We start from the raw sequence: 27,519 nt of genomic DNA on the forward strand, positions 1-27,519 counted from the left end.
CTCTGCATTCTGTCCGTATGCTCTTCTGCTTCCATCTAAAATGATAGACAACGGCATGTCTGTTCAGATTTTAGAACACCACCACGTATCCCATATCACATATTCCAGTTCATGGTATATGTATTGTTATTTTTGTAATTTTGCTCCGTTTTACTGCCGTCTACAGTCAGGTTGGGATTGCAAATGAGAATGAGTTCTCAACACTTGGATAAATCGAAGTTTAAATATTAAGTTTGTATTTCGCTGCATATACTTCAGCTCACTGTACGTGTTCACACAAAGGCATGACTCAAACTTCATTTGCCATTCTCACTTATACTTCACTTTTTCTGACGAAAGGTAAATTGTGAAAGTGGCTGACAGGCAATCATATCGACGATCAAAAACGTGAAAACCGACAGCCATTTGTAATTGTTTTCCAACTGACAGAGGATAGCATGACTTAGCCCGTTGTACCTCCATAAAACTTTCTAATGTCATTCCAGGACTGATCACGCTACTTTGCTTTTATCGGCGCATCTCCTGTTGTTTTTTACGCTTAAATATAATTATTCGCCTCTCACCGTGCAGATGCCAGGAAGATAAATCCGTTTTTTAATCACAGATATCGGACGATATGCTCGCTCTTTCAACAACTAACAGTTTTCAAATGTTGCACTTCCGTTTGAGTTGCATGTTCATTGGCTGGTTTGAGCTGACGCTGCAAGGCGACGCCTTTGGATTTATTTTAAAACATCGCTGACTTATTTTAAAACATCATCATCAATAATAATAATAATAATAATAATAATAATAATAATAATAATATAAACTATTATTAATGTAATTATTACTATTATTATTAAAAGCGCTGTATAAATCAGCATGTATTGTATTGTATTATATTGTATTATTATTTTGTATTATTATAATGAATAAACTATTATTATTGTAATTGTTACATAATAATAATTATTATTATGATGAATAAACTATTATTATTATTATTATTATTATTATTATTATTATTATTATTATTATTATTATTATTATTATTATTACGATGGTGGCATGGGTGGCACGGATTAATGTATTCAATCTATCAAAACGTGTTGCAATAAGCACTCTGTACCACAATATGTCAATTCACGGATTGTAATGTATCAAAACGTGCTGCAATAAGCACTCTCTACCACAATATGTCAATTCACGGATTGTAATGTATTTAATCTATCAAAACGTGCCGCAATAAGCACTCTGTACCACTCTATGTCAATTAAACAAGCAGATAATACGTATTAATGTTGAACACTGTGGCAAAATTAATAGGCATCTCCGACACTTTTGGAGTACCTGAAGGCAGCGTCCATGCAGCATTTCCTTGTTCCTTTCTTGTGCCTCCACCCAGCTGAGCTCCAAGATGGCAGCTGCGCAAGGGTGATGAGCAACGACTCTTGAGAGTTCGGTCATGAAACAGCATTGGAGTATGTCGATCTTTCGGTCTTTGTGGTGATACGACCAAAATTTAATTCCGAGCAAATTTCGTCACAATCAACAAGACTATTGAAGGATTGTGAAACAAAATGCTTTTCCAAGGGCTAAGCTAGCAAGCAGCAGTCAGCAAGTAAATGAACTTGTCTCGTCAGCAACACAAAAGGAAACATCAGCTTTGCATACGGTAATTTTCGCTTGTGGCCGTATTGAACAATCGTTAATAGAGAGAACGCTTGCAGGAGTACAAAAACGTTACATTTTACGAAGGGATACTTGGTAGTATCTTTGTTACATTCAATTATTTGATATTCCCAATGTTTTACACGACAACATACAGTAATTTTTTGAGAGGGGTCAGCAAAATCATCTGAGCTCTATTAATGATTCTTCTTTTTCCCCCACCAGATATATTTCGTCATGGCCGTCACTCAATTCCGTCTGTTTAAGATCTGCACATGCTTCGCCAGTTTGCTCTCTTTCTTTAAGAGATTGATATGCAGGTAAGTGTTAAGGAAAGCATTTAAACACTAACTTTAAACAAATGCATAGGTATTGTTCTTTACATGATCGCTGTAGGTGTTGGGCATCACTTTGAATAGATTTGCCCTTAGTTTATCCGTCATCTATTTTCTACAGCAGGGATGGGCAACTTTTTCTTGCTACTGTACTTGGGGCTCATAAAGTACTAACACTTTCCAACCAAATGTATGACAAAAATGCTATTTTAAATATGGACAACATAGATGTACTTAATAGATTTCATCTTATAATAATTATTAATTAATTACATATTACGGTACATATATGTAATATGTAACATTACATATAAATAATTACACATACATTTATCAATGTATGTGTAAAAGAGCCACTGTCCTAACCCAACAACAAAGTAACTGTAATCGTCACATCCATCATGTTGTTGTAACCACTCTTCCGTCGGAAATGGTACGCCAGTCCGTGTATATCAGTCAGTCTGCCAGTCCCCCAAAAAACATGTCATAGTCCAACAGATGAAAATGATAAAATTACACTATCAATAAATGTATTTATAATATCAGGGGTGCCCATTCGGTAGATCCTGATCTACTGGTAGATCTAAGACAGGTCCCAAGTAGATCCGAGGAGTGTTGAGAAGAAAAAAAACAAACAACCATTTGTGTGTCTTTGTACATGTTAGTAATATATGTTTTGTGTTAATATACACTGCACACTAATCAGTCTCATTTTCACTAAAAAAAATATTTAAAAAATAAAATAAAGCAGGTAAATCTTTCATTTGTGTGTGTGTGTGTGTGTGTGTGTGTGTGTGTGTGTGTGTGTGTGTGTGTGTGTGTGTGTGTGTGTGTGTGTGTGTGTGTGTTTGTGTGTTTGTGTGTTTGTGTGTTTGTGTGTTTGTGTGTGTGTGTGCGTGCGCGCGCGCCGGTAAGGGTAGATCCCGTGAGGTTAGTTGATCAAAAAGTAGATCTTCGATCCAAAAAGTTTGGGCACCCCTGATCTACATCAAGACCACACACAGATGTACTCACAAACATTTGTCAGTGTATGACAACATGTTGAACTGTAAAAGTACAGTCAGTGGGAGCACTCTGTCGGCTGTCTGCAGCTCTTTTCCACCAAAAAGTTTTCATTTGCTTTAACCAGAATGCAATCCAAATAGTACACTCTGATGATATGTGAATGCTTGTCATTCTTCTCCTTCTTGGATCATTGGCGGATTACAGCTCTTTGGTGCATACTGCAACATACTACACAGGCAGCACAATTTGTTTCCATAAAGTCGATGAAGGCAACACTGCTTATTTAGCCCTGTAAACAAACACACGAGACAGTCTTGATTATAAACCATTTAACCAGGATACTAAATAACACAAAACCACAATGATAAAGTTTAGATGCAAATAACTACACATACGTAACATTTTAGTTTCAAAGATTGTAGAATTGTGTTGTCATAAAGTGATGTGACCTCATCTGGTTGCGCCTTCTCAGCCAATCACAGCCAGCCATCACAGTCCCCTCAGACATCCACTATCACGCATGAATAGAAAATGCAGTCATGTTGAAGAAACACCTGCAAATAAACACACGAAACAGGTGGGGTATGTTTCTGTCAGTCGTCGGCCAAACAGGTGTCCATCAGTGACAGATGCAGAGGTCCATCGGTACTTGACCCATTTACTGACAATTACACTGACTGGCAAGAACCCATTTCCATCACTACTTTGTTCGTCATTTTTTTAAAGTTTCCCATCATTCATATATCATTAGCAAAACGGGGGTTCAGTGATGGCTGACCCCTGCAGTTTTGGCAGATTGGCACTAGCATATTCACATATTTGCATTTTCCCCCCTTTAGATTTCTTTGTTGTTGTTTGTTTTTCCCGTGGTTCTCCATTTCCCCACATTTTTCGTGGAAAATGTGTATTGAATGTTTGTTTTTGTTTTTTGTGGGTACGGGGGTTCTTTTGAGAGAAAAAAAAGCACAGTTGCCCATTCCTGTTCTACAGTAGATGGCTTATCTGATTGTTATACAATCTAACTTACAACTCAAAATTCAGGTGTGACTTTACTTTCCCCTTTTTATTGTTCTTACTGTTTGGCAATAAACTAGGAGTGGAAGGGGCCGAAAGCTCAGTGGGGATCAAATAACTCTCCCAACCACAGTGGATTTCTCATCGTCCATACCAAAACAGGTCAGTCGTGAATCGTCTGGAATTAAACACCTCTAAACATCAACTCTAGCCTTATGAGGAAAAAAAAACACGACAGTGTATTACCAATTTCTGTTGTAAGAATCTCAATGATTAGGACCTTTCATGCCAAACTCTGTGGCACTCGGCATGGAAGGTCTGTCTGGGCCAAAATGATCAGATAATCGCATCCAGGAAAAAAAATAATAATATCCTGAGCAGAAATTCATTTCAACACCTCAGTTTTCTTTCTGCACTTTTAAGTCTGCACAGCCAGATGTTGAAGAATGGAGTTCCTGGGATGAAGAAGCTCCAACAAGTATTAAGATTGAAGGTGGAAATGGAAATGTCCCCCCTCAACCCACTGAGACTGAGGAGCCCGACTACTTCAAAGACATGGCGCCAACAATCAGGAAAACACAGAAGGTATACATCTCTTATCATAGTTATGTCACAAAGAAATCTGTAGTAATTCTTTCTGTTTTCAATTGGCAGTCAAAAATCAAACAAAATTGTGACTGCTCAATATAGATATATTTTTTTAATGTTACCCCCAACCCCCCCAGGTGCCAAATGTCGCTTGACCGCAAATGACAATGTTGTTGAACTGATTTGCTCCAAGTCAGCTTGTCCGTATGTGGTGTTCCATGTGGACATGAATGAGTTGGAAAGTAATGCGATTGGACAAACAGCGCAGAACCAATTGTTGTGTCTTCCTCCCTAAGAGTCACGTGTTGTTCCTTTAATGACACCTAACTGTCCATGTCATAATTTGTCTGATGGGTTGTTGTCTCGATTGATTGTCAGCTAACAAGTTAATGAAACCTTACTGATACTAGTTACCAAACCTCCAGATCACAGAAACAAAACCAATTAAATATTTCAACCAAAATCTGTCCTATGGCTTGTATTTTCCAGTTTTTATATTACACTGAGCCTAAAATCAAAACCGAAAAAAAATCTGTCCACTCCCTCGGCGACCCCATTGAAAATGCACAAATTGATACACTGTTATAGAGACCTCATGCTTTTCCTTTACATATTTTTTAAACTTGTTAACTGTTATTTTTAGACTGTCAGGCAGTTGGTTATGCTAATCAGATAATTTGGTGTTATTTTAAGAATTTTGTTGAACATATATAAAATAACGTGTAAAAAAACTGTTATTCAAAGTACTAAGAAAAAAAAAATTGAACAATCATAGAAATAAAACTAAACATCAAACGAGAGCTGCAGTAGGAAAAGTTAGGCATTGGTCGACGATTGATCGTACTTTAGACCTATTTAGATGTATTTTATTCATTCCTTAATTTTCCAAACCACTTTTTATCCCAATTAGGGTCGTGGGCGGTGCTGGAGTCTACCCCAGCTGTCTTCGGGCAGTAGATGGGGGACACCCTGAACCGGTTGCCAGCCAATCGCAGGGCACACAGAAACGAAAAACCATTTGGCTCACACCTAGAGACAATTTGGAGTGTTCAATCAGCCTGCCATGCATGTTTTTGGAATGTGGGAGGAAACCGGAGGACCCAGAGCAAACCCACGCAAGCACGGAGAGAACATGCAAACTCCACACAGGAAGGCCAGAGCTCGAATTGAACTGTGAAGTCGATGTGCTAACCACTCGACTACTGGGCCGCCTATGTAATTTATACAATACAATACAATACAATACAATACATGCTGATTTATATAGCACTTTCACAACAGCGGCAGCTGTAACAAATCGCTTAACAAAACAGTTAACATAAAGTAAAATAATAAACACAACACATAACATAAAACACGGACAGTCGTGCAGTCCTAACCACTTTTCCGTCACAGGCTTTGTGGTTTGAAGCAGTTTGAGATGAAAGAGGAGAGAATCAAGGTGTCCTTTAACCAGTGGATCAAAGACGTCATGCTCAATAGCTATCTATCTATCCATCTATCCATCTATCCATCTGTCCATCTGTCCATCTATCCATCTGTCCATCTGTCCATCTGTCCATCTGTCCATCTGTCCATCTGTCCATCTGTCCGTCTGTCCATCTGTCCATCTGTCCATCTGTCCATCTGTCCATCCGTCCATCCGTCCATCCATCCATCCATCCATCCATCCGGGGGAGCCTTGAGTTTAGAAAAATAAATAAATCTGAGTACAAACTGTGAAGCTCACGCAAGCACTGACAAAGACTGTGTGGGTTGTATTTTCAGCACTTGCTAAGCTAAGCTGCCAAATTGCCCTTGCCAATTGTGGAAAAGCGATCTGTGTGTGTAGCGTAGGGCTGTCACGATCGAAGAAGCATCCTAGAATCAGTTATCTAAACAACTCTGCCATCGAATATAATCGAGTAATGGCCTTTTTGAAAGTTGGTTATTATGTAAATGTTTCATAATAGTGGGGCTGACATTCAGAACGGCTCACCTACAGACAGACAGATGTAAATATTAACTTGGCCTTACTCGGTCCTTAAAACCTTTGTTTATAATAGTCTATTATTATATGTCTCCTTGAATGATATGTTGTCTGACAATTTACCGTAACTTTTGTATCATATAATTTTCTGCACCAACTGTCCAACTGTTGTAGTATTGTATTCTACTACTGCTCACTTTAGCTCTGCCTGAGACTTTGCACATTGTCTCACAGTTGTCACTGGGTAGTACCACCGCACTACAGTTCACTTACATTACGAAATGTCCTTGTTTATGATGATACTAATGCAGCGTGTTATACCGGAGACAAATTCCTTGTGTGTTCTACATACTTGGCCAATAAAGATGATTCTGATTCATTCAGATACATGCAGTATAAAATAATACCTCTCTGGCAATGTCCACAACATATGTCAACTTGAAGCTTTATGTTGACAGTGAGCCGGTGTATATGAGTAATTCAAAGAAACCTTGAATGCTTTCTGATTGCTGTCTGACGATGTGGCTTGTCTCTGATTTCCACTTTGCAGATAGTGCTAAAGAAAAGGGAGCCTTTGAACTACCTGGTGCCTGATGGCTCGGCAGGTTTCTCCAGCAGACTGGCAGCCTCTCAGGATATGATGACCTTCTCTCCACCTTCAGTGAGTTATCTTTTGTCATCTCTGAAGCTCTTCAGGCATGCATTCCGTTTATGGCCGAGATAGACATGATTGTGAAAGCTTTATTTTTGAATACTATTAGCATTCATTTTATCCTGATGTAAATTCTTGAATATACACAAGTGAGATCTTCACCAGGCACAAATCAGGATTTGCTCAGCCCAATATGAATTTTGAGCGCACAAAATCATGTAATTTCATCCATCCATTTTCCACCGCTTATCCGGGGTTGGGTCGCGGGGGATCCCAAGGCATTCCCAGGCCAGCTGGGTGACATAGTCTCTCCAGCGTGTCCTGGGTCGTCCCCGAGGTCTCCTGCCAGTGGGACATGCCCGGAACACCTCACCAGGGAGGCGTCCAGGAGTCATCCTAATTAGATGCCCAAGCCACCTCATTTGGCTCCTCTCGATGTGGAGGAGAAGCGGCTCTACTCTGAGCCCTTCCCGGATGACCGAGCTTTTCACCTTATCTCTAAGGGAGAGCCCGGACACCCTACGGAGAAAACTCATTTTGGCCGCTTGTATCCGTAATCTCGTTCTTTCGGTCACGACCCATAGCTTGAGAGCTTTGCCCTTTCGCTCATCTCCTTCTTTACCACGACAGACCGATACAACGTCTGCATCACAGCAGACGCTGCACCGATCCGCTTGTTGGTCTCTCGCTCCCTCCTGCCCCCACTCGTGAACAAGACCCCACGATAATTAAACTCCTCCACTTGGGGCAAGATCTCCTCCCCGACCTGGAGAGGGCACTCCCACCCTTTTCCGGCTGAGGACCATGGTTTCAGATTTGGAGGTGCTGATCTTCATCCCAATCGCTTCACACTCGGTTGTGAAACGCTCCTGTGAGAGTTGGAGAGCCCTGCTTGAAGGAGCCAACAGTACCACATCATCTCCAAAAAGCAGCGATGCAATAATGAGGCCACCAAATCGTACCCCCTCAACGCTTTGGCTGAGCCTAGAAATTCTGTCCACAAAGGACAAACAGAATCGGCGACCATGGGCAGCCTTGGCAGAGTCCAACCCTCACTGGAAACGATTCCGACTTATTGCCGGCAATGCGAAACAAACTCTGACATCGGCAGTATGGGTACCCCATACTCCAGAAGCACCCCCCACAGAACTCCCCTACGGACACGGTCAAACGCCTTCTCCAAGTCCACAAAACACATGTAGACTCGTTGGGCGAGTTCCCACGTACCCTCGAGGACCCTGCTAAGGGTGTCGAGCTGGTCCACTGTTCCACGGCCGGGACGAAAACTATACTGCTCCTCCTCAATCTGAGGCTCGACTTCCTGACAGACCCTCCTCTCCAGCACCCCATAATAGACCTTACCAGGGGTGCTGAGGAGTGTGATCCCTCTGTAGTTGGAACACACCCTCCGGTCCCCCTTTTTAAAGAGAGGGACCACCACGCCGGTCTGCCAATCCAGAGGCACTCTCCCCGATTACCACGCGATGCTGCAGAGGCGTGTCAACTAGGAGGGCCCCACAGCATCCAGGGCCTTGAGGAACTCCGGGCGGATCTCATCCACCCCTGAGGTCTTGCCACCGAGGAGCTTTTTAACCTCAGGCCACTCCTATCCTGTCTGGAAGAAATCAAAACCTGGATGGCACAAAATTTCTTAAAATTCAATGAAAAGAAGTCAGAGGTGATATTGTTTGGTCCCAGTGGCCCTTGTACATTCCATCCTGTAGACTTGGGCCCCCTGTCTCCTTATCTGAAATCAACGGTCTCAAACTTGGACCTTAAACTGGACAGTGATTTCAAACTCGATCGGCAAATTGGTGCCGTTGTCAAATCAAGCTTCTTTCACCTTAGACAGCTGGCCAAAATAAAACCTCTCCTCTCACATGAACACTTTGAGACAGTAATTCATGCCTTTGTCACATCCCGGCTGGATTACTGCAATGCCCTGTACTTTGGAGTCAGCCAGTCCTCCATTAAGCGCCTTCAGCTGGTCCAGAATGCCGCTGCTCGCCTCTTGACTGGTACTCGTAAGAGGGAGCATATAACTCCTACTCTGGCATCCCTTCACTGGCTCCCCATTCATTTTAGAGTTATTTTCAAGATCCTCCTCTTTGTTTTCAAATCTCTGAATAATCTCGTGCCACCTTACCTCTCTGAGCTCATCCGCCCCTACACACCTGCCCGGCGCCTCAGGTCTGTGGACCAGTCTTTGTTAGAAGTACCAAGAACTAAACTGAGGCTCGGAGGGGATCGAGCCTTTTCTGTTGCTGGTCCCTCTCTCTGGAATGACCTTCCACTGAACATTGGGCAAGCCTCCTCGCTGCCCATCTTTAAAGCCCTCCTCAAAACTCACTTGTATTCTTTGGCGTTCGACTCAGCATGACTTAGATTTGCTCTTGATTTTACTGCTTGGTGCTTTCTACCGCCTTTATTACCGATTCGTCTTACTGTTTATTGTGTATGTTAAATCTCTCCATGTACAGCACTTTGTATGCAGCGATGGCTGTTTGAAAGTGCTCTATAAATACTGTTGACTTGACTTGACACATCGGTGACTTCAACCACAGAGATAGGAGAGCCCAACTCAGGCTCTCCAGACTCTGCTTCCTCCAAGGAAAGCGTGTTGGTGGAGTTGAGGTCTTCGAAGTATTCTGCCCACCGGTTCACAACGTCCCGAGTCGAAGTGGGCAGCGCCCCTTCCCCACTGTACACAGTGTTAGTGGTGCACTGCTTCCCCCTCGGGCGGCCCGGTAGCCCAGTGGTTAGCACGTGGGCTTCACAGTGCGGAGGTACCGGGTTCGATTCCAGCTCCGGCCTCCCTGTGTGGAGTTTGCATGTTCTCCCCGGGCCTGCGTGGGTTTTCTCCGGGTACTCCGGTTTCCTCCCACATTCCAAAAAACATGCATGGCAGGCTGATTGAACACTCTAAATTGTCCCCAGGTGTGAGTGTGAGTGCGAATGGTTGTTCGTTTCGGTGTGCCCTGCGATTGGCTGGCAACCGATTCAGGGTGTCCCCCGCCTACTGCCCGAAGACAGCTGGGATAGGCTCCAGCCCCCCCGCGACCCTAGTGAGGATCAAGCGGCTCGGAAGATGAATGAATGAATGAATGCTTCCCCCTCCTGAGACGTCGGATGGTGGACCAGAATTTCCTCGAAGTCGTCTTCCATGGCCTCACCGAACTCTTAAACAAAACAGTCTTTATAATGGGATAAAGGATGATACACATCAGATACACATCATGATGATTTGAATGCTGCCATTTGCTTTAAATGATATTTTCCCAATTCTAGTGATGGGCAAAGTGAAGCCTCATGAACCAATGTGTCATGTGTCAGCCAATGGTTCGTTACTCATTTCATTTATATTCGCTCTTTACGGACCCTTACTAAGGACTAAATGTGTGACTGACTAGATATGAACTTTCTCTCTCTGGGTCAATAAATGAATGAACTGCCTGACTGACAAACTAACTGAATTTAATAACTAACTCAAGACTTGCGGAGAAAAGGAAATGTACACATCTTTTTGAGGACTGACTTGAAAAGAACAACAGCTCTTTTTTTGTGGCAAAAATTCACCTCTATTTTCTTCATGAACTGGTCCTGTTTGTTCGCGTAGACATGCAACACGGGTGGTCTGTATGTATTATTGTGCCAATAGTTTTGCCGTGTGACAGCCAAGTCATATGCAGGAATGTAATTGCATGCTGTTGTGTTTATGCTGTCCGATCCTCATTGGTGCCAATTTATAACTTTGTGCAGGCAGAACTTGGTGAAATGGACAACTGGCAGGGGGACACCAACGCTTGGGAAGATGAGTCTGACGCCACTTGGGAAGCAGAAGAGGTGCTCAGGTAATGAATGCATCTTTTACTGTACAGTGCACTCCGCTTAATAGAACACCGGTTAATAGAGTAATCCGCTTAATAGAGCAAAAGGCTCTGGAACCGATTTGCCTAATGCAATTTCCTATAAAGATACTCCGCTTAGTAGAACAGATCTCCGCTTAATAGAACAGGCCGTAAGCAATGAACATTGTAAACTAGTGGTTTTCGAAGTGTAGCTATCGCGATACTGTACCACTATCGCGAGAAAACGCGGTAGTTCTAGCCGTATACAGTAACAGGTAGCACGCGTCACTCCACACATAGACACACGCACGTCACAATGGCTTCAACTTCATTCAAGAGACGAGAGAGAGACGAAGTGTAGCTATCGCGATACTGTACCACTATCGCGAGAAAACGCGGTAGTTCTAGCCGTATACAGTAACAGGTAGCACGCATCACTCCACACATAGACACACGCACGTCACAATGGCTTCAACTTCATTCAAGAGACGAGGGCTATCACCTGCGGATAAAAAGGACATACTCAGACGATACGATGCATTGTCGGATTCTCAGAAGGTACGCCCGCGGTTTCCAGGACTTCCCTCTTATCCAGCGCATTGAGAGGGAAGTCAACCGCAAAATTACAGACTCCTGTTTCCAGACAAAAGTAACAAAATTTTTCTCGTGATTTGAGATGTTTGACTGAAGTTGATTAAAGTTGTTGTTTTGTTGTTTGATTAAAGATATGGACGTCCACAGTCGAAATATCTCTTCTAACTCGTCAGCAGGGGTTTTTCTGCGTGCATAACTTGGTCGTCGACGTGTCTGAAGGTGTACCTAATAAAGTGTCTCCGGTTAATAGAAACCCCGCTTAGTAGAACAGAAGCGCTTCGGCCCAATGGTGTTCTATTAAGCGGAGTGCACTGTACCATCACGGAAATGATTTGTCACTCTCTGACCAGCAGATGGCAGCGTTTACCACTACACTGTATTGTAAAGGAGGAGGCAGAGTGTTGTGTCCTGCTCAATCTAGCATGCCTTCATTAATGAAGTATCTGGTAATCTGTAATCCCTGTAACAGACAACAGAAACTGGCTGACAGAGAAAAGCGGTCTATGGAGCAGCAGAGGAAGAAGATGGAGAAAGAGGCTCAGAGGATGATGAAGAAAGAGCAAAAGATGGCTGTTAAGCTTTCGTAACGTCTTGGTAATGCTCAGGTTTGAGCCAGAGGATCTCAAGGGAAAGACACTGAATCAGTCGTGAGTTTATCTTTAAAATCAGCAACCCATCCAAAGTTCTCATGCTGCATTGCTACATTTTCAGGAACCCATTGTCATCCTGCAGCCATTTCTGTCCGTTTTCGAGCAGCAGCTGTGAATCATTCTTGGGTTCCCTCACAAACGCCATCCCCACCCGCCATGTATCGAAGTCACTTGTTCATTCGGAATTTGAATCTCTATATGCCCCCGCTATATTAAGTGTATGTGCTCGTTAGCACAGGTCTTTTTCAAGGTGTGTAAATAAACTCAGATCTGTACTGTACAACCTTTTCATAGAGCATAAGGTGTACACTTGATTTTCTTTGTCTTGTTTCTAACCACAAAAGACAAAGAGGTGTAATTATTTTTAAGAATCACTGTTTATCAGTGACATTGGTCTGCTTGATAATTATTTTTGTATTTATGTTTCTCCTCCAGCAATGACTTGCAATGTTCCTCCGCAACATTTGTAATTAAATATAATAGCATACTCTATCCTGTAATTTTAAGCTATGGGTTCCTATGGTAACATCATGGCTACTAGCGTGAGCTTCAGACTAATGGAAAAATATGTGGTCACTCTCTTATTTTATTTTTTTATACATATAAATTGGTCTTGGATAACTGCAAATATGAATTCCAAAAAATTGTGATGCATAAAATGTAGATTAAAAACATGAAAATGATTCACAAACCAATTTCAACCTATATTCAATTGATTACGGGGAAATATTATCTCACTTTGAATTTTATGCCTGCAACATGTTCCTAAAAAGTCGGGACAGGGACATGTTTTCATATGTGTTGCATCACCTTTCCTTTTAACAACACTCGGTAAGCGTTTTGGGAAGGGAAGGCATTCCGTAATTGTTGAACCTTTGGAGGTGGAATTCTCACCCGTTCTTGCTTACAGGACCAGATTGTTACTAGTGCAAAGTTCAAAAGCCTGCATCTGCGATGGGATGGGTAATTCGCATATGTGTGAAGACAATAGGAACATGTTTACCAATGTGCTATTACCTTTCCTTTTACCCACACTCAGTGAGCATAAATTAGATTTGCTTCAGTTCCCAAATGATTGAGCAGAGATATAACACATTTTGGAAAATGTTGCAGGCATGATTTTGAGAATGAATATTTGACCCTCCCCCCTAATATATATATATATATTTTTTTTTTTTTTATCAGTTTGAACATTAAATATCTTGTTTTTGCAGTGTATTCAATTCTATAGAAATTGAAAAGACTTTGCAAGTCATTGTATTCTGTTTTTATTAATTCATGTTTTAGACATCCCAAATTCATTGGAATTGGGCTTTGTTGGTGATTAGGTAAGAGATTTTTTTTCCCCCCGAGCTGTATCACTTATTGTCGTTCCCCTTTGCCTTTCGAGTTTCACTGGCAGCCTTTGTGAGATGGAAAGAAATGGATGTGAAATCAGGGATCGCCTTAGCACAACAGTAATTGTTATACCGCTTTCGTGATAACATTGATAAGGCTTGAACAAAGAAAGCAAGTGTTTAGCGAATTTAGTAGCTTTTGAGAATCGAGCAATAAGAGCCCGCTTGAACAGTTTGCATGGTACTTTGGTGTGTCAGTTCCGAAACGGAGTTGTGGTTTACGTATTTTTTGTTATACAACACTTTTTGTTTTGATCATATTTAAAAAAACAACAACAACAACAACGGTACTGTCATGAAAGTCACCATCTTTTAATATGCCTTCACAGCTTTTTGAATAAACTCCTATGATTCAGGTGAATAACATGCTTTCTGAATAAACGGGGTTGTAAAGAATGTCTCGCCAGAATTCAGCTAACCCCATTCAGTCGCAAAAACAAGTCATACAATTTGCAAAGAACGGCATTGTGTTAACTGCTACACTCAAGAAGTAAGTGCAAACATGTCCTCTGGGTTGTATTCTGTTACGCCGCCCTTTTTTTTTGAACGGTCATCTGTGTTCATACAAATATGAACTTTAGTTTGCAAGAGTGCGACATAACAAACACGTAAAACCTGTAAACTATCTCTGGTTGGCCTTCTTTGAAATTCTATCTGTGTTGGCCTCGAAAGTCAGCTTGGCATCCAGAATAGTTCCTAAATGACGACCTCTCTCCTGTGAGATTGCATCTTGCCGGATAAAACCTCTTTCGAGATGACCTACTTTCAAAATGGGAAAATCAGTCATTGTGCCCAGAAAGACAACTTTTAATGCACAATATTTAGTATATACTAAAGGAAGTATTTCATTGCACAACAAGCCTCCATTGGAGCCTTGGAGGGTGTTACAGCATCCTATAACTCAAGCTTTTGATGCTTACTGAACTGAGACATTTTCATTATGTAACGTGAAGATCCTGGGATATGGCAGAGTGTCATGTCGTCATCGGGATTAAATTAAGTGTTACTTCCTTTAGATTTGTTGCATTTTTCTTAAGTACATTTGAATTGCTGTTACATCATGACTTTGAAAAAAAAGTGTGGGTAACTGCAGTTGCATTAACCCAGTTTGTATGCAGATTTGCAGCTTCAGAAACAACCACTTTAGTGGAATTAATGCATTTTAGCCTGTTGACTCTTTCCAAGCGAAGCATGTGATAAATGCAGACCGGGAAAGCTTTTATCCAAGGTGAGCAGTCATGGGAACGCTATTTTGGTGAAGCCGAGTGAGCTTCCCTTTCTTTTTTAATGTGAACATTTTAAATAAATGAGCATCTTTGCCAACTCTTTTCACGCCTCTTACATAAGTGTGACCAAAAGCAGTCCTTAGAGATACTAGTTTAACTTGTTTTGTGACCATATTCATGAGCTCAAAACACTCATATCTCAAATTATCTTTCCCTATTGAAATGAATAAAGACGCCAGTAATCAATTCCAGTACATAAACCTGCCACCCTCAAAGGAAAAGTGGCACTTTATATTGTACTGTAAGTACAGTCCTGGCATAAGTACAACATAAAATTGAGCAGGTTTTGCCACCATTTGTGCTTCAATTCAACAGACATTGGTCTGTTTATTCTGTTATGTGCGCCCTGGCTGCCTAGGGGCAAATATGATATAGCCACACAGATGCGTGGACAAGGAGCCTGTCAAAACTCCTCAATAAGCAGCAGTTGTATTGGTTATTCTTCGCAAAGATAAACACTATATGCCCGAGTAGTGCTATATTTTTAATGTGTGTTGCTCCACTGTTTTTGTCCTACAGCCTTTGCTTCAAGGTTGTTATGGCTCTTGGGAATGAGTATGAAAAACAAAACATTAATTAATTATTATATTTAGTTGTCAACAAAGTGTATTGTGGGATATTTTTTTTAATGTTCTGTGCTTGTATTTTTTTCCTAAAATGACAGTGTCATATGATATAGCTAGCAGGTTGTATACCGTAATATTTTTGTGTCATTTTCAGAAAATGGTATGGGCATAAGCAGGTAGAGAATTGTAAAAATACTTGCGGAACCAGCAAGTGGAAATTGGTTATATAACTTGGGCAATGACGTACAGTACTGTACAGTAAAGGGAAGATTTTTTTTCAGACATTTTTGTTGTTTTTGGGGTACAAGGGGCACAATTTCTCACTGGCCTACGGAAGCAAATCTCACTGTCTGTGAAGGCCTGAATTGTCTCTCAGTTACGAAACAGATTCTCCCAGACGAAGCTCAACCGAAGCTACGGATTGGCAAAATCGACAATTTTGACAGTCATCTGTAATCGCAACAAATTCACGGCAGAGTTTGAGGTCAACATATTGAAAGACGATCTTAAAAGGGTTTGGGGCGCAGCCCATCCTGAACTGGAAAAGGTACTTTTCATTTGCTGACAATGTTTTCAGAACATGAAGTAGGAACACTACAGTTGTTTGTTTCTTGTCTATTAAAATCATTTTCTCTTCATACTCTATACACATATTTTTAATTGACCCGTTTATATTGTAATTCATGTTTTTGATCTATAAGAGTTCATACTGTATTATGCATTGTAGTTGGTGACCAATTTATTGGAAATGGTTTTAACTCTCGTTTTAACAAAGATTTGTTCTGTTCCTCAAGGTACATTGTAACGAGGTTTGACTACACTGTACATGTTTATAATGTAATTTATGTTTTGCCATCACGGTCTGTGTCTTCGTGTGCGTCATCATTGTAGTGTCGTCAGATTGAAGCTGGTCAGTGAAGTCAGCCCAAGCGATCCAACTATGGCGTTTTGGATTGTTCACAAAACTGACTTCCTGCATGGCGGTTTGAAATACACTGGTAATTCATTAATTTTGGCAGTAAGCTTCATTTGAGGGTGGCAGTAAACATCTTAAAGTCTCTCTTTTGAAGAATATTCATTTTTGCCAAAGCGCTGCTTAATGTGAAGTGAGTGAAATTCACTGCCAGGAGAAGAAAAAGATCATTGGAATGACAGCTCAGATCTTGTTTGGTCACTCGAATCCCAAGGCACCACTTTAATCCACTTTAATTTGGTCCAGCACAAACCATTCAAAAACAATATCAGGAGTCCAGGTACTGCATTATCATGCTTTAATAATAAATATACATGGTCCTCCGATGCAAACCACAGGTATTGCACGTAGCTCAGGCACATAACTCATTTACTGTGAAGCATCAACTTTAACACTACAAAAGGTTCAACTTGATTAGACTCCACTAAGTGAGGAGGGAAGATACACACTTCACTAAAAATATAACTGTGATTTTACATTAAAGCTTTGGCTGAATAATTAAAGTTGTTTTTTTTACAACTCAAAACATTTCAATACGTGTCAAACTGAAACAGACATTCAATCTTTCATTTACGAAAACTCAACTGAATTAGTGTTTGATTTTTTAGCAAGGATAACTTGGGAACTACAGTAGCAACAAAATGGCAATGAGAAAAACCATCTACCTAGATGATCATCTTATACAAAAACTAAACAAATTAGACACCCCTGAATAAATATTCCCCTTTCATATTACCATTTAGTTTCAACTCACGGTAAATATACAGTGCTGGACGCCAAATAGCGGCAATGATTAGGTGTTCATGAAAAAGCAAAAAAAAAAAATACTCTCACAAATGCTTAAGTGCTTCTAATTCAAAGTGAGCCATGTGCTTGCATGTTGAAAGCCATTACACATCTGGCTTGTGAGCAATGTGACGAAGAGAGTGCAATCCCATGATGCAACAGCCCCTGATGAGGGCAGCGATGTTGACTGGAGTGCTTTTATCCAGTCCATGTCGCGAGTACAGCCAGGCCACTGTGGGTAAGACAGGTGCTGCGACGGCAACCAGATCCACCAGATAACTCTTGCTCCAGTAATACTTGCCGGTCACACCCAGTCCTGCTGAGGAATGAGGTTTTTCTGCGCTCACATCAAAATCCAGCTCATCCATGAACCGCGGGTTTCCTGCCAGTTCTGAGCCGCGCAAGCTAGTGTCAGTAGTGATGACCGCGCTGTCAGGGGGAGCCGTTGTCAGCATGTTGGGTGAGGGAGACATCAAGTCAGGGCGGTGTGCAGAAGTGACAGTGGAGGTGGGCGGGTTTGGGAGACCCAAAAGAGAGCTGGAGATGGACAATGCCTGGCCTCTATTCCCTCCAACTCGAAGAAGCTGGTAAAGAAGAGCCTGAAGATCTTGTGACATTGGCATGATGTCATTCTGGATTCCCTTATCTTCAGTCTTCTTAAGGGAGTGGCCGGTGATAGCAGCTGGTATAGCTGGTGTGTGTGGAATGGATATTTCCGATAATATGGACATTTCAGGGCCCGTCTCAATCCCAGGTTGCAGCATGTTGGTGGTATCCTGACTGAAATCCACTGCGGTGGACATGAAGGCCTGCTCTAAAATGTCTGCTCTGTTGGCCATCTCGTCATTTATTAGCAGCCCGCTATCAGCCATAGCCTCTACCCCTTGATCTCCCAGTTCCATTTCACTCTCTGCATCTCCAACCTTCTTCCCACCCCTTTCAGGGCTCTGAAAGATGAATTCCTGTGCGTTTTCTTCTTGAAGGCTGGCACCGCACTGAGCAAGTTCCATGCTTTGCAACAGGGACTCCAGCTTCCTGTTTTGGATGTTGATGTCGATAAAGTATTTCTGTATTCCCTTATCTTTTTCCATCAGACTGCTCTTCATGGTTTCCACAACCTGGCGCAGCTGCTTGATTTCCTTACGGGCTTCTTTGAGAGAAAGTTGAGCCTCTACCCGGTGACACTCCTCCTCAATCCAGTCTTCTCTCATTCTGCTGAGCTGGCCCTTGAGATCCTCAATTTCTGCCTCTCTGAAAAACAGAGAAACACTCAGTGTTATGGAAGGAAGCATTTCAAAAATTTCTTGTCAAGACTGCCAACTATCTCACACGAGGCAAAATGAGCATTGTGAAATATTCATACTAAAACTGAATCCGGAAGAAAGTTTCACACAAGACTAAACTTCAGCATTGTTATATCATGATTCTTTTATTGTCTTGTGTAACTATGAAGTCAATGTCAGTTGAACAGAGCTTCAGGATTTGGTTAATTACATTAGATCCACTATAGCACTATTTATGACCACTGACCATCCATGCTTTAAAACCACACACACACACACACACACAGACACACGCACACAAAAACATTACAAATCACAGTTAAACAAGCTAGATGCTAACTGACCTGTCATGCACCCTGTTATCGGATTCCAGTAACTTTGTTTTCAGGTGTCGGATGACTACTTCTTTCTGCTGCAGAGGGGTGAGGTATTGCTCAGGGTTGGGGGGTCTGATTCCATGGTTATCGCCACATGAATGGTAGCGGCTCAAGTTCACTCTCCTGTTGGGCAGAGGAATTAATTCATCCTTAAAAATAACAACCACAAGCAAACAAAACACACCCCAACCAGACATTTATAATAATAATAATAATTTTTAAAAAAATCACTGAATGCAAAAGGCAATTTGTCTGAAAGAGTTTTGGTCGGACAGATGTTCACTGAAGCCAGACAATTACTGTCTGATGGTGGATTACTGGCATGGAGACAAGCGATAGGATACTAATTCCTCCAAATACATGCTCAATATAATAGGGCAAAAATCACCTTACTGGTAAAAACCATCTCAACACTAATTCATATTCCCTCTCCATGGTTCTCCAACGATAATTTTTTTTCTCCTCCAAGTGTTTCGTTTCCTGATAACCTGAGACATATGAGACTTTGATTAAAGTGCTCTGCATCTCTGACATTAAAATTGGCAAAAAAATACTATATTGAAACAAATTATACCTGCTATTAATAGATTGGGGAAATAAAAAACGACAGTGTACATAAGATGATAAGAAAAACTATGTAAACTGCAATTATAGCTGGCTCCAACAGTCAAGTGACTGGCCGTCTGGAAATAAAAAAATAAGGCAGTAAGGCAATACGGAATAAGACAAGAAATATTTCTGAGTATTGTCCAGTTAAAAGATATATTTTTTCAAAATGACTTCAGTTATTTAAAAATTCAACAAGCAATTACTAATGCCTCGTTACTTTTCGCCAACCACGCAAAAGGAGAAAGCATCCACAAAAGTCACATGTGCTGAAAAAGATGAAACATTTTAAAAAGGTAAGAGTCACTGGAGAATGAGTATCCATGTTAAATGTAATAGGGACAGACTTTTATGCTGTGGTTCCAATAAAACATGATAACGACAGTTCCATGCGGACAAACTTCTTAAATTATTATTGACCCATGCTGCCATCGAATCCATTCAAGCATTCACTCTCATGTGGCTGTTTGCGCTGCAGCCAGTAGGGTCATCGTCTGGGCTCCGCATGTTGACATTTGAACGACTGAATTTGTATTAATCCCCCGCACAGCCAAATAATCCCAGTAGTCTGCAGAGGAGAAAACAAAAACCGCCTGAGGCTAATCCAACCACATACACACTAATCATCCCACGTAATGGATTTGCTTCAATCTCACTCACTCAAAAATACCTTGTCATACAAATAGGAAGACATTGATAGCTGTAGTGCTAAAACAGGGCGGAAAGATTGCATGTACTATATTTGAGAAATGTGACAATTATTTGAGAGCCGTTGGTAGTGTAGTGAATACCATTGCTGCTTAGATAATGCGCTGTGTATTCGATTTACCATTTTCACTGCTGGCCTGGGAATAACTTCATAATCAATGTAGGATATTGATTCATACAAATTCACTGGTAATAAAATGCATTTGAAAAATATGGTACCTGGATGTGGGGCTGGAGTTACAGCTGCTACTATTGGTTGACAATGCAGCTCTGGGGGGAGTCCTGTAAGGAGCATATAGCTCGGCATCACGGTTGGAGGACAGGCTCCCTGGTGGTCTGAATACTGGCACCAAGCTGATGTGGGTAATGTGACTTGGTTATAAATAAGCAAATTAATGTAAAAAAAAAAATAGAACAATTACCGGTATGTCAAATCTAACAATTTCAAAACTTGGCAATGAAAAATAATGCCCAAATTGAAATACCTGCGAGAGGGAGTCTTCTTTGTAGATGATTTAGTCAAGCTCTCCCTGGTCTTGAGGCTCCCTGCGCTACTGGAGGAGCTAAAGTCTGCCTCACTTCCTGCATGAGAAGGAATTGGATATTGTTTGCATCTTCTGACAGACAGCCACACACTCGCTTAAATTATACCAAATAATGCTTGTTTTGGTTGTCAAGTCCGTGGCAGCCATTAAAAATGACCAACACAAATAAAATACAGGTATATGTGGTCATTAAACTGGAGACCAAATATCGTGGCAGATGAATGTACAGTCACTTTATATGAAAAAGGTTCATCCCTATACAGATATACAACTTCTCAAAGGCAACAATGCACAGTTTAAGCATGTCACACCTGAACGACAATAAAGTCTGCAATCTGCATCACAAAAACAAACTCAGGAGTTGAGCATAACCTCCTTTAGAAATAAAACTATTGGTCAGCAACTCATTCACTGGGAATGAAAACTCATTCAAGGTGTCCTGATTGCTGAAATGTTGCAGGACTGACACAAAAAGATATATTAACAGACACATCTAAGCAGAGTTGAAATAATCAGCCATCCAGCTGGATATAAAATCTGATCCATACCTGAGAGACACCTCTTGCCATCAAATAAAACCATTGTACTCTGTTCAGTGACGATTGTGTCAATCTAAATGGGCAGAAACTTCCTCCACCACTTTGAGAGTTGGCAAATGGTTTGTGCACATTCACTCAGTCAAGTAACCTCCCACTAATCAGCCTAATTGGCTAAGCACCCAAACTTTTTCCCTCACCCAATCATTTTAGTCCCCATCTTTGCCCATGGAAATTTGTGGCCCAAAAGGTATTTGTAAATTCACGAGAGAGGAATTTTCATTCAGGGAGGGATAAGGAGCCTATTTTCCTGCCCCAAGGTCAAACACTGAGTTGAGTAATGATTCTTTCTTTTAGTTTGCAACCAGTTTTGTAAGCTGTTGACACATTTTTTATTTCAAATAGTTTTATAGTTATCATATGATCAAGTACTTGTTTGTCCGCCATGTGTGTGGGTGAGATTGGGAGGATTTTCTATTCAAACACTATTTGAGCACAGACCCAAAACAAGGTGTGGACCTTCAACATAGTGCATGCCGTGCAATGCTTATTCTGGGAGCTTGCTGGCAGAAAGCCTTCTCTTTGGTAAGATTTGATGATAATTGTTTGAAAATGTGTGAGTTTGTGTTTCATTTTCTCTTTCTTTACCTCTGGTTTTCACGGCCGACCTCCGCTCCTTCTTGTGCTTTGGCGCACTCCGTGGTTCGCGGCTGCCCTCTGCTACAACTCGTACCCTCTTCACTTTGGCCATGCACTCGGGAAATGATGGCGAGCTCTGAGCACTCTCCTCTGAGCCTGATGGAGTTTTGGAGGGGGACACAGACTGACTAGTGGGGCAGCCGGTGTCATCTATATTGTAGATAGGCACACAGACAGTAATAACCAAAACCAGACACACGAGAGCATGACCTTAAGCACGCGAGTGCACACACACTCATACGTACACATACTGTATAAGGGGGTCAACTTGGATGAGTATGAATTATAAATAAATGACTATGAGAGCCATTGTATAACGTTGCCTGTTATGCTGTAAGACAGTGGTTCTCAACCATTGGCCCACGGACTGATGCTGAGCCTCACAAAGACCAAAGGACACCCCCACCCCCAAAAAATACATAAATTTAAAAAACTCTCTCTCCACCACAACACGTTCCCAGGAACAATTTCAAAATAAAAGCGTGCCAAGTAGATGCTTGATGACCGAATATACAGGTTGCCCCTAATGTGAACTAGCATTAATTTTACATTAAGAATACAGTAATCCCTTGTTTATCGGGGTTAATGGCGACCAAAACCACCCGCAATAAACAAAAATCCGCAAAGTAGCGACCAATTAACAGATACATAAAAAATAAAAAAAATGCCCCATGTGGGCCTTTGCGCTTGAGCAGAGCACACACACACACACACACACACACACACACACACACACACACACACACACACACACACACACACACACACACACACACACACACACACACACACACAGAAACACCTACATGCTGTTTAAAACGGATATTTTGCTTTTTGTCGATTTGTTTATATCGTATCGGTCAAAAAACATAGTTATACACCCCAATCTATATTTTATATTGGTATGTACAATGTGGTACAAAAGTTCTTACCCGAGTAAAAACTGTTAGTGCTGATCGTTCTCTTAGAATGGTCTGAGCTGACGTTACACTCTTTGCCCTCCTCTTCTGAGAAAGGTGAGTCTGAAAGAGGCGACTTATTACCCTTCAACTGGAAGGGATGGATGACCAGACGTGGGATGCGACTCTGAGGGCTTCCTTTCTGTGGAGACTTCTTTTCCTGTTTTGCGGGAACAAGCCGGATCTCGTTCATTCTGTGCCATTTGGTGTAATTTATATAAGATGTACTTGCAAACTACAAAATGATATCACCTAATTTACAAAAGACTCACCTCATACTCTTGAAATGGCCCCATTGTGTGTCATGTAGTGTATTCCCACTGATTTATCCTACAAAAAAGAAGGATGAGGTGGGAATCGGGGAACAAAGAACAAACCCTTTTTTCAGATGCATTGCTAAACCCACCTGTTACAATAACACACATGCATGCATGCAAACATCCACACACAGTTCACATACAGCCTGGTACAAATGGTACAAGTACAGCGCCAACACATTCTAATTTTAGAACCTTGTGAAAAAAAAAATTGACGATTGACACTATACTTTAGAATGTGAAGGACATTTTTAGGACATTTCACACTCTTACAACGATCTTTTCTTATGATAACAGTAAGAAAAAACTGTATTTAAAACACTTTGAGGAACTACGTTCCCTAATTTGGTCTCCTTTAGGTATTCATTGCTGAAAGGCCGCGGCGAAACATGTCAGCCTCCTGTCAGGTGAGGCGCGACCCGTCTAATATAATTAGCGATTACTAGACCTCGGATTATATTGAAAAATGTACATTGATGTGCTTGAACATACTTTTTGCACATTGTTAAAATTAAGAGTGTTTTTTTTAATGAATGAAATCAAAATTTCTACACACTGTCCCTTTAAATGAAAATAAAGACCAAAATAGAAATGAACTCTCCAATGGTTAAACTCCCCCCCCCCCCCCCCCCCACGCACACTTTAACAAAGAACAATCTTTTTTTATTCATGCTTTGGAGCTAAATAATGCAGAATTTCCTCTCATGCTTGAATAAAATGTAAAGTGTCATCACTTCTGGTTTGTTAGCTGCGCTGCCTCTCAGCAGCTTCCCTGAATGGGTCAGTTGCATAAGTGCAAATGTGATGTATTTCTTTTAGTGCTTCAATGATGTCATTGAGCCCAAGTTTTTTGTTCTGCCTGACTCTTTTGTGAGGTGTTGGGCCTATATTTGTTATATTCTTGATCTGTACTAGTACGTATTTGATGATGGCCAAAAGTAAATCCGATTGAATTTTGTATGTGCCCCTCCGATTATGACATCCTCTTTCTTCAAACCACAAAGGATGGCAAAAATAGAGCAGAGCGCCATGGGAATGAACTCCATTTTTCATTGTGAGATTCTAAAATTGAACCCAAATGTAGGTGGCCTCCATCATATCTTTTATATTTCAATCTCCTCACAAACCCAAGTGCCATAGTACATGAGCAGATGTCGAGCGGAAGCCCCAAGCAGAGAAAAACATCCACCCCAGTGCCCTAGCAACAGTCTTAGCAACGAATGGAAATGCAGAAGAAGGGAGCAATTCCATACACGTTTGCACGGTTTATCAACTTCTGAAACTCATGCTAATACCAATAATACTCATGCATACATTCATTACTAATGTTGAAATATGATGTGTGGGTGTGACCAGCTGATCGAATTGGGAGACTTTCACATTCCACATGAACATTACGCCTTTGATATTGCATGTACCAACTGATTTGCATTTGCACACCGGTTTGTTCCAGTTGTCTAATAAATGCTGTACGGAATCTCTGCCATACAAGAGATATAAAACAATTGTCCAATTCATTGTTTTACATGGCTGTCGCAGACTATTTGTGAGATGATGAAAAGAAAATTTTGGGGGTAGAGTCACATTCTCAACTGCCCTTAGGTTATTATTGCAACCTCTAAAGACAATTTGGTTCCCCAATTGCATCATTATCTCATTAACCCATTCAGTACCAGCCAATTCTAGACCAAGTCTGAAAAGACGTTTAAAAACATCTTTGGGAGCGAATTAGTTAAGGATCTCATCTTTATGGTAAACACACGATTGCCAGCTTTCTTAGACAATATGTACCATACAAACCACTTGATCTAGGGTCCCTTGAAGAACTCATTAAGTCAGGTACAACTTGGTCAAATGTTCAGCACAGATGAAATTTCTTCCCTCTTAACCAGACAACAAGGAAAAAAGTGGAGCCGCTGCGGGTGCCCGCGCTGCCATCAAAAGAATAGTTAACATAAAATGACGAAATAATACAACACAACACACAAGACATAGACAGTTCTGCAATCTTAACCATGATGAAAGGACACTTTTGATACTAAGTGTATGCAGAAAAGGTGGTTGAGATTGTATGACTGGCTGTCTTGTGTTGTGTTGTATTATTTTGTCATTTTATGTGAACTGTTCTGTTGATGGTGGACGGGTACCCACAGCGGCTCCTCCCTCTCCTGTGGTTGAGACGAATGAAATTTCATCTGTGCTGTATGTTGCACATATAGCACATTTGACAATAAAGTTGACTTGAACTTGAATAGGCAACAACCATTTGTGCTCACAGTCACACATAGGGTCAATTTAGAGTGTTCCATTAATCGACCATGAAAGTTTTTGGTAGAAGGAAACCGGAGGTCCAGGAGAAAGCCCATGCAGGCACGAAGAGAACATGCAACGTCCACGCAGGAAGGCCAGAGTCGGAAACAAACCCTACACCTCTGCACTGTGAGGTCGACATGCTAACCACTCGACCGCTCAAAGCCCCCACCCCCAACAGAAAAAAATATATATCTTTCTTTGTATTTTTGGCAGAACAGTGTCATCTTTATATTCGATGATACTTCTGTTTTGTTCTTTACAATTCTTCTGAATGAATTACAAACAATAGTGGAAATGGACTTCAAATGATTTGTTCACATTTCAGTCTCCTTGCATAACTCGTCATTCAATTTGTTTTACTTGGTGCCCCACCTACAACAAAAGGTGTTATGCCTTTGGAATAAACACATTCATGGGTTCGATGTATTTTAGTCAGCTCACCAAATAATAACATTATTCTCAACGTCATAACAAAAAATGACATAACATATTCTCATAATAATAATATATAATAATACATTTTATTTAGACACTTTCTCCCCCAAATAAACTTCGCACGTAAGAACAGGTGTATTTGTTCGGAAACATCCATTCGATGTTCTGTTTCATTACAAATCATGATATGAATGTCGCCAGCAAAAGGCTCACCTTACGTGTTGCAGTCTGTGATGCTGTTCAGAAGGGTACGGCGATGTCTGCGGAGCACAAATACACGTCCTCTTGCTGGTAGCAGGTTGTGAATGTGTTTTCCAGGACAGATGGACCCCCAGAGAGGACACACACCATTGGACCTCTGACAGTGCGCGCACATTATGACGACCATCCTCGGGGTGTTACATAACGCATTAACTCTTGAGTCACCCATAGCAGCGTTAACTGCCAAGGGACGAAGATGAGCAATATGGGAACGGTACATGTGATCCATTCTAGTGGATCAGCATCAAGGATGGGCAAAATAAAGATGGCATAAACGTTTCAAGTTAAGCACACGTAAATATTCTGTGCGTAAATCCTGATGGCTCTCCATGGTACTGAATGATGGGTAGCTGGGGGCAGTGCTCGTTTCTTGTAGCTGTTAATAATAAAGATTCACCAACTATTTATCGTGAAATTTAAATCAATTGTCGTGAATCACGTGATACGCCAAGGTTTTGTTTTGGATAGCACTAGGCTGTGAAGCACTGATGACTAAATCAAGCATGTAGAGCTACAGAAAAACATCTAAAATTGCTATTGTTAGACTATCTGTCCCATCTACCCGATCGCGTGTGTTGGTGCTCATCATTTGAAAGCGAGTATGAGTGGAGCGCCATTTGGTTCTTAGCTCTGGATGATGGGTGCAACTACGTAACCAAACAAACACGTCACTAATGCCCTCTGCTGGTTGTAACGTGTAATTACTTCTTCCCCAATTGACGCGAGTAACCCCCCTCAACGTAATAGCTGGTCATACATCAATGCACTCACCGATTTTAACATCTCAATTTTTAAAAATAAATGAATAAAATTACAACTTTATATTTGAAGCCTGAAATGTGTCAACTACCTTCTCTCTACGTTCTACTTCCTTGAGGGGTGAATTTAAGATTTGTAAAAATGTATAAATATCCATCATCATGAAAAGATTGGACTGTGTGTAGTAAGAAATCCTTTATTAGTCTCGCAATGGAGAAATTCCGAATTCACAGCAGCAAAGGTATGAAAGGAAGAACTAGAAGAACTGCTACAAGCTACAGTAAGTTTTCAAAGCAAACACGAAAGAGAAGTAGTACCTTCTCCTTCCACCATAGTCTAATGTTTGAACCCTTTAAGCGCCAAAGTAGCTAAGTTGCAACAAGCAACATTGACAATTTGCCTTGA

At 41.1% G+C, this 27,519-nt stretch overlaps 3 protein-coding genes across 11 annotated transcripts in view; 1 reads left to right on the forward strand and 2 right to left on the reverse strand.

Moving 5' to 3' along the window:
* Window positions 1-688, reverse strand: part of ttk (ttk protein kinase) — a 14,530-nt gene extending 13,842 nt beyond the window's left edge. For all 4 annotated transcript variants that reach the window (XM_052064657.1, XM_052064658.1, XM_052064660.1 and 1 more), the window contains exons 1-2: window positions 564-688; window positions 1-35 (exon numbers count right to left, since the gene is read on the reverse strand). The exon at window positions 1-35 is cut by the window's left edge and continues 53 nt beyond it. In XM_052064657.1, coding sequence (XP_051920617.1) covers window positions 1-35 — 35 coding nt within the window. In that variant the 5' untranslated portion in view covers window positions 564-688. The remainder of the gene's footprint in view (window positions 36-563) is intronic.
* Window positions 689-1,318: 630 nt separating this feature from the next.
* ebag9 (estrogen receptor binding site associated antigen 9) lies at window positions 1,319-15,033 on the forward strand. 2 transcript variants are annotated; one of them, XM_052064866.1, is made up of 7 exons: window positions 1,319-1,463; window positions 1,879-1,973; window positions 4,088-4,169; window positions 4,440-4,592; window positions 7,115-7,225; window positions 10,976-11,067; window positions 12,128-15,033. In XM_052064866.1, the coding sequence occupies exons 2-7, from the start codon at window positions 1,891-1,893 to the stop codon at window positions 12,243-12,245; spliced, it is 639 nt and encodes a 212-aa protein (XP_051920826.1). In that variant the 5' UTR covers window positions 1,319-1,463; window positions 1,879-1,890; the 3' UTR covers window positions 12,246-15,033. The 2 variants fall into 2 exon arrangements, with proteins under 2 accessions (XP_051920826.1, XP_051920825.1); XM_052064865.1 differs by having other exon boundaries at window positions 1,367-1,657.
* Window positions 15,034-16,811: 1,778 nt separating this feature from the next.
* sybu (syntabulin (syntaxin-interacting)) lies at window positions 16,812-26,626 on the reverse strand. Of its 5 annotated transcripts, none has more exons than XM_052064708.1 (8): window positions 26,308-26,626; window positions 23,302-23,359; window positions 23,003-23,189; window positions 22,020-22,220; window positions 20,776-20,872; window positions 20,510-20,662; window positions 18,944-19,099; window positions 16,812-18,567 (listed from the first exon to the last, which is right to left on the reverse strand). In XM_052064708.1, the coding sequence occupies exons 2-8, from the start codon at window positions 23,323-23,325 to the stop codon at window positions 17,421-17,423; spliced, it is 1,965 nt and encodes a 654-aa protein (XP_051920668.1). In that variant the 5' UTR covers window positions 23,326-23,359; window positions 26,308-26,626; the 3' UTR covers window positions 16,812-17,420. The 5 variants fall into 5 exon arrangements, with proteins under 5 accessions (XP_051920668.1, XP_051920671.1, XP_051920669.1 ...); XM_052064711.1 differs by having other exon boundaries at window positions 22,020-22,166; window positions 26,308-26,623; XM_052064709.1 differs by having other exon boundaries at window positions 20,510-20,644; window positions 26,308-26,620.
* Between the last annotated feature and the right edge of the window lie 893 nt (window positions 26,627-27,519).

This window comes from Hippocampus zosterae, chromosome 5 (genome assembly GCF_025434085.1).
Source record: "Hippocampus zosterae strain Florida chromosome 5, ASM2543408v3, whole genome shotgun sequence".
Classification (NCBI taxonomy): domain Eukaryota; kingdom Metazoa; phylum Chordata; class Actinopteri; order Syngnathiformes; family Syngnathidae; genus Hippocampus; species Hippocampus zosterae.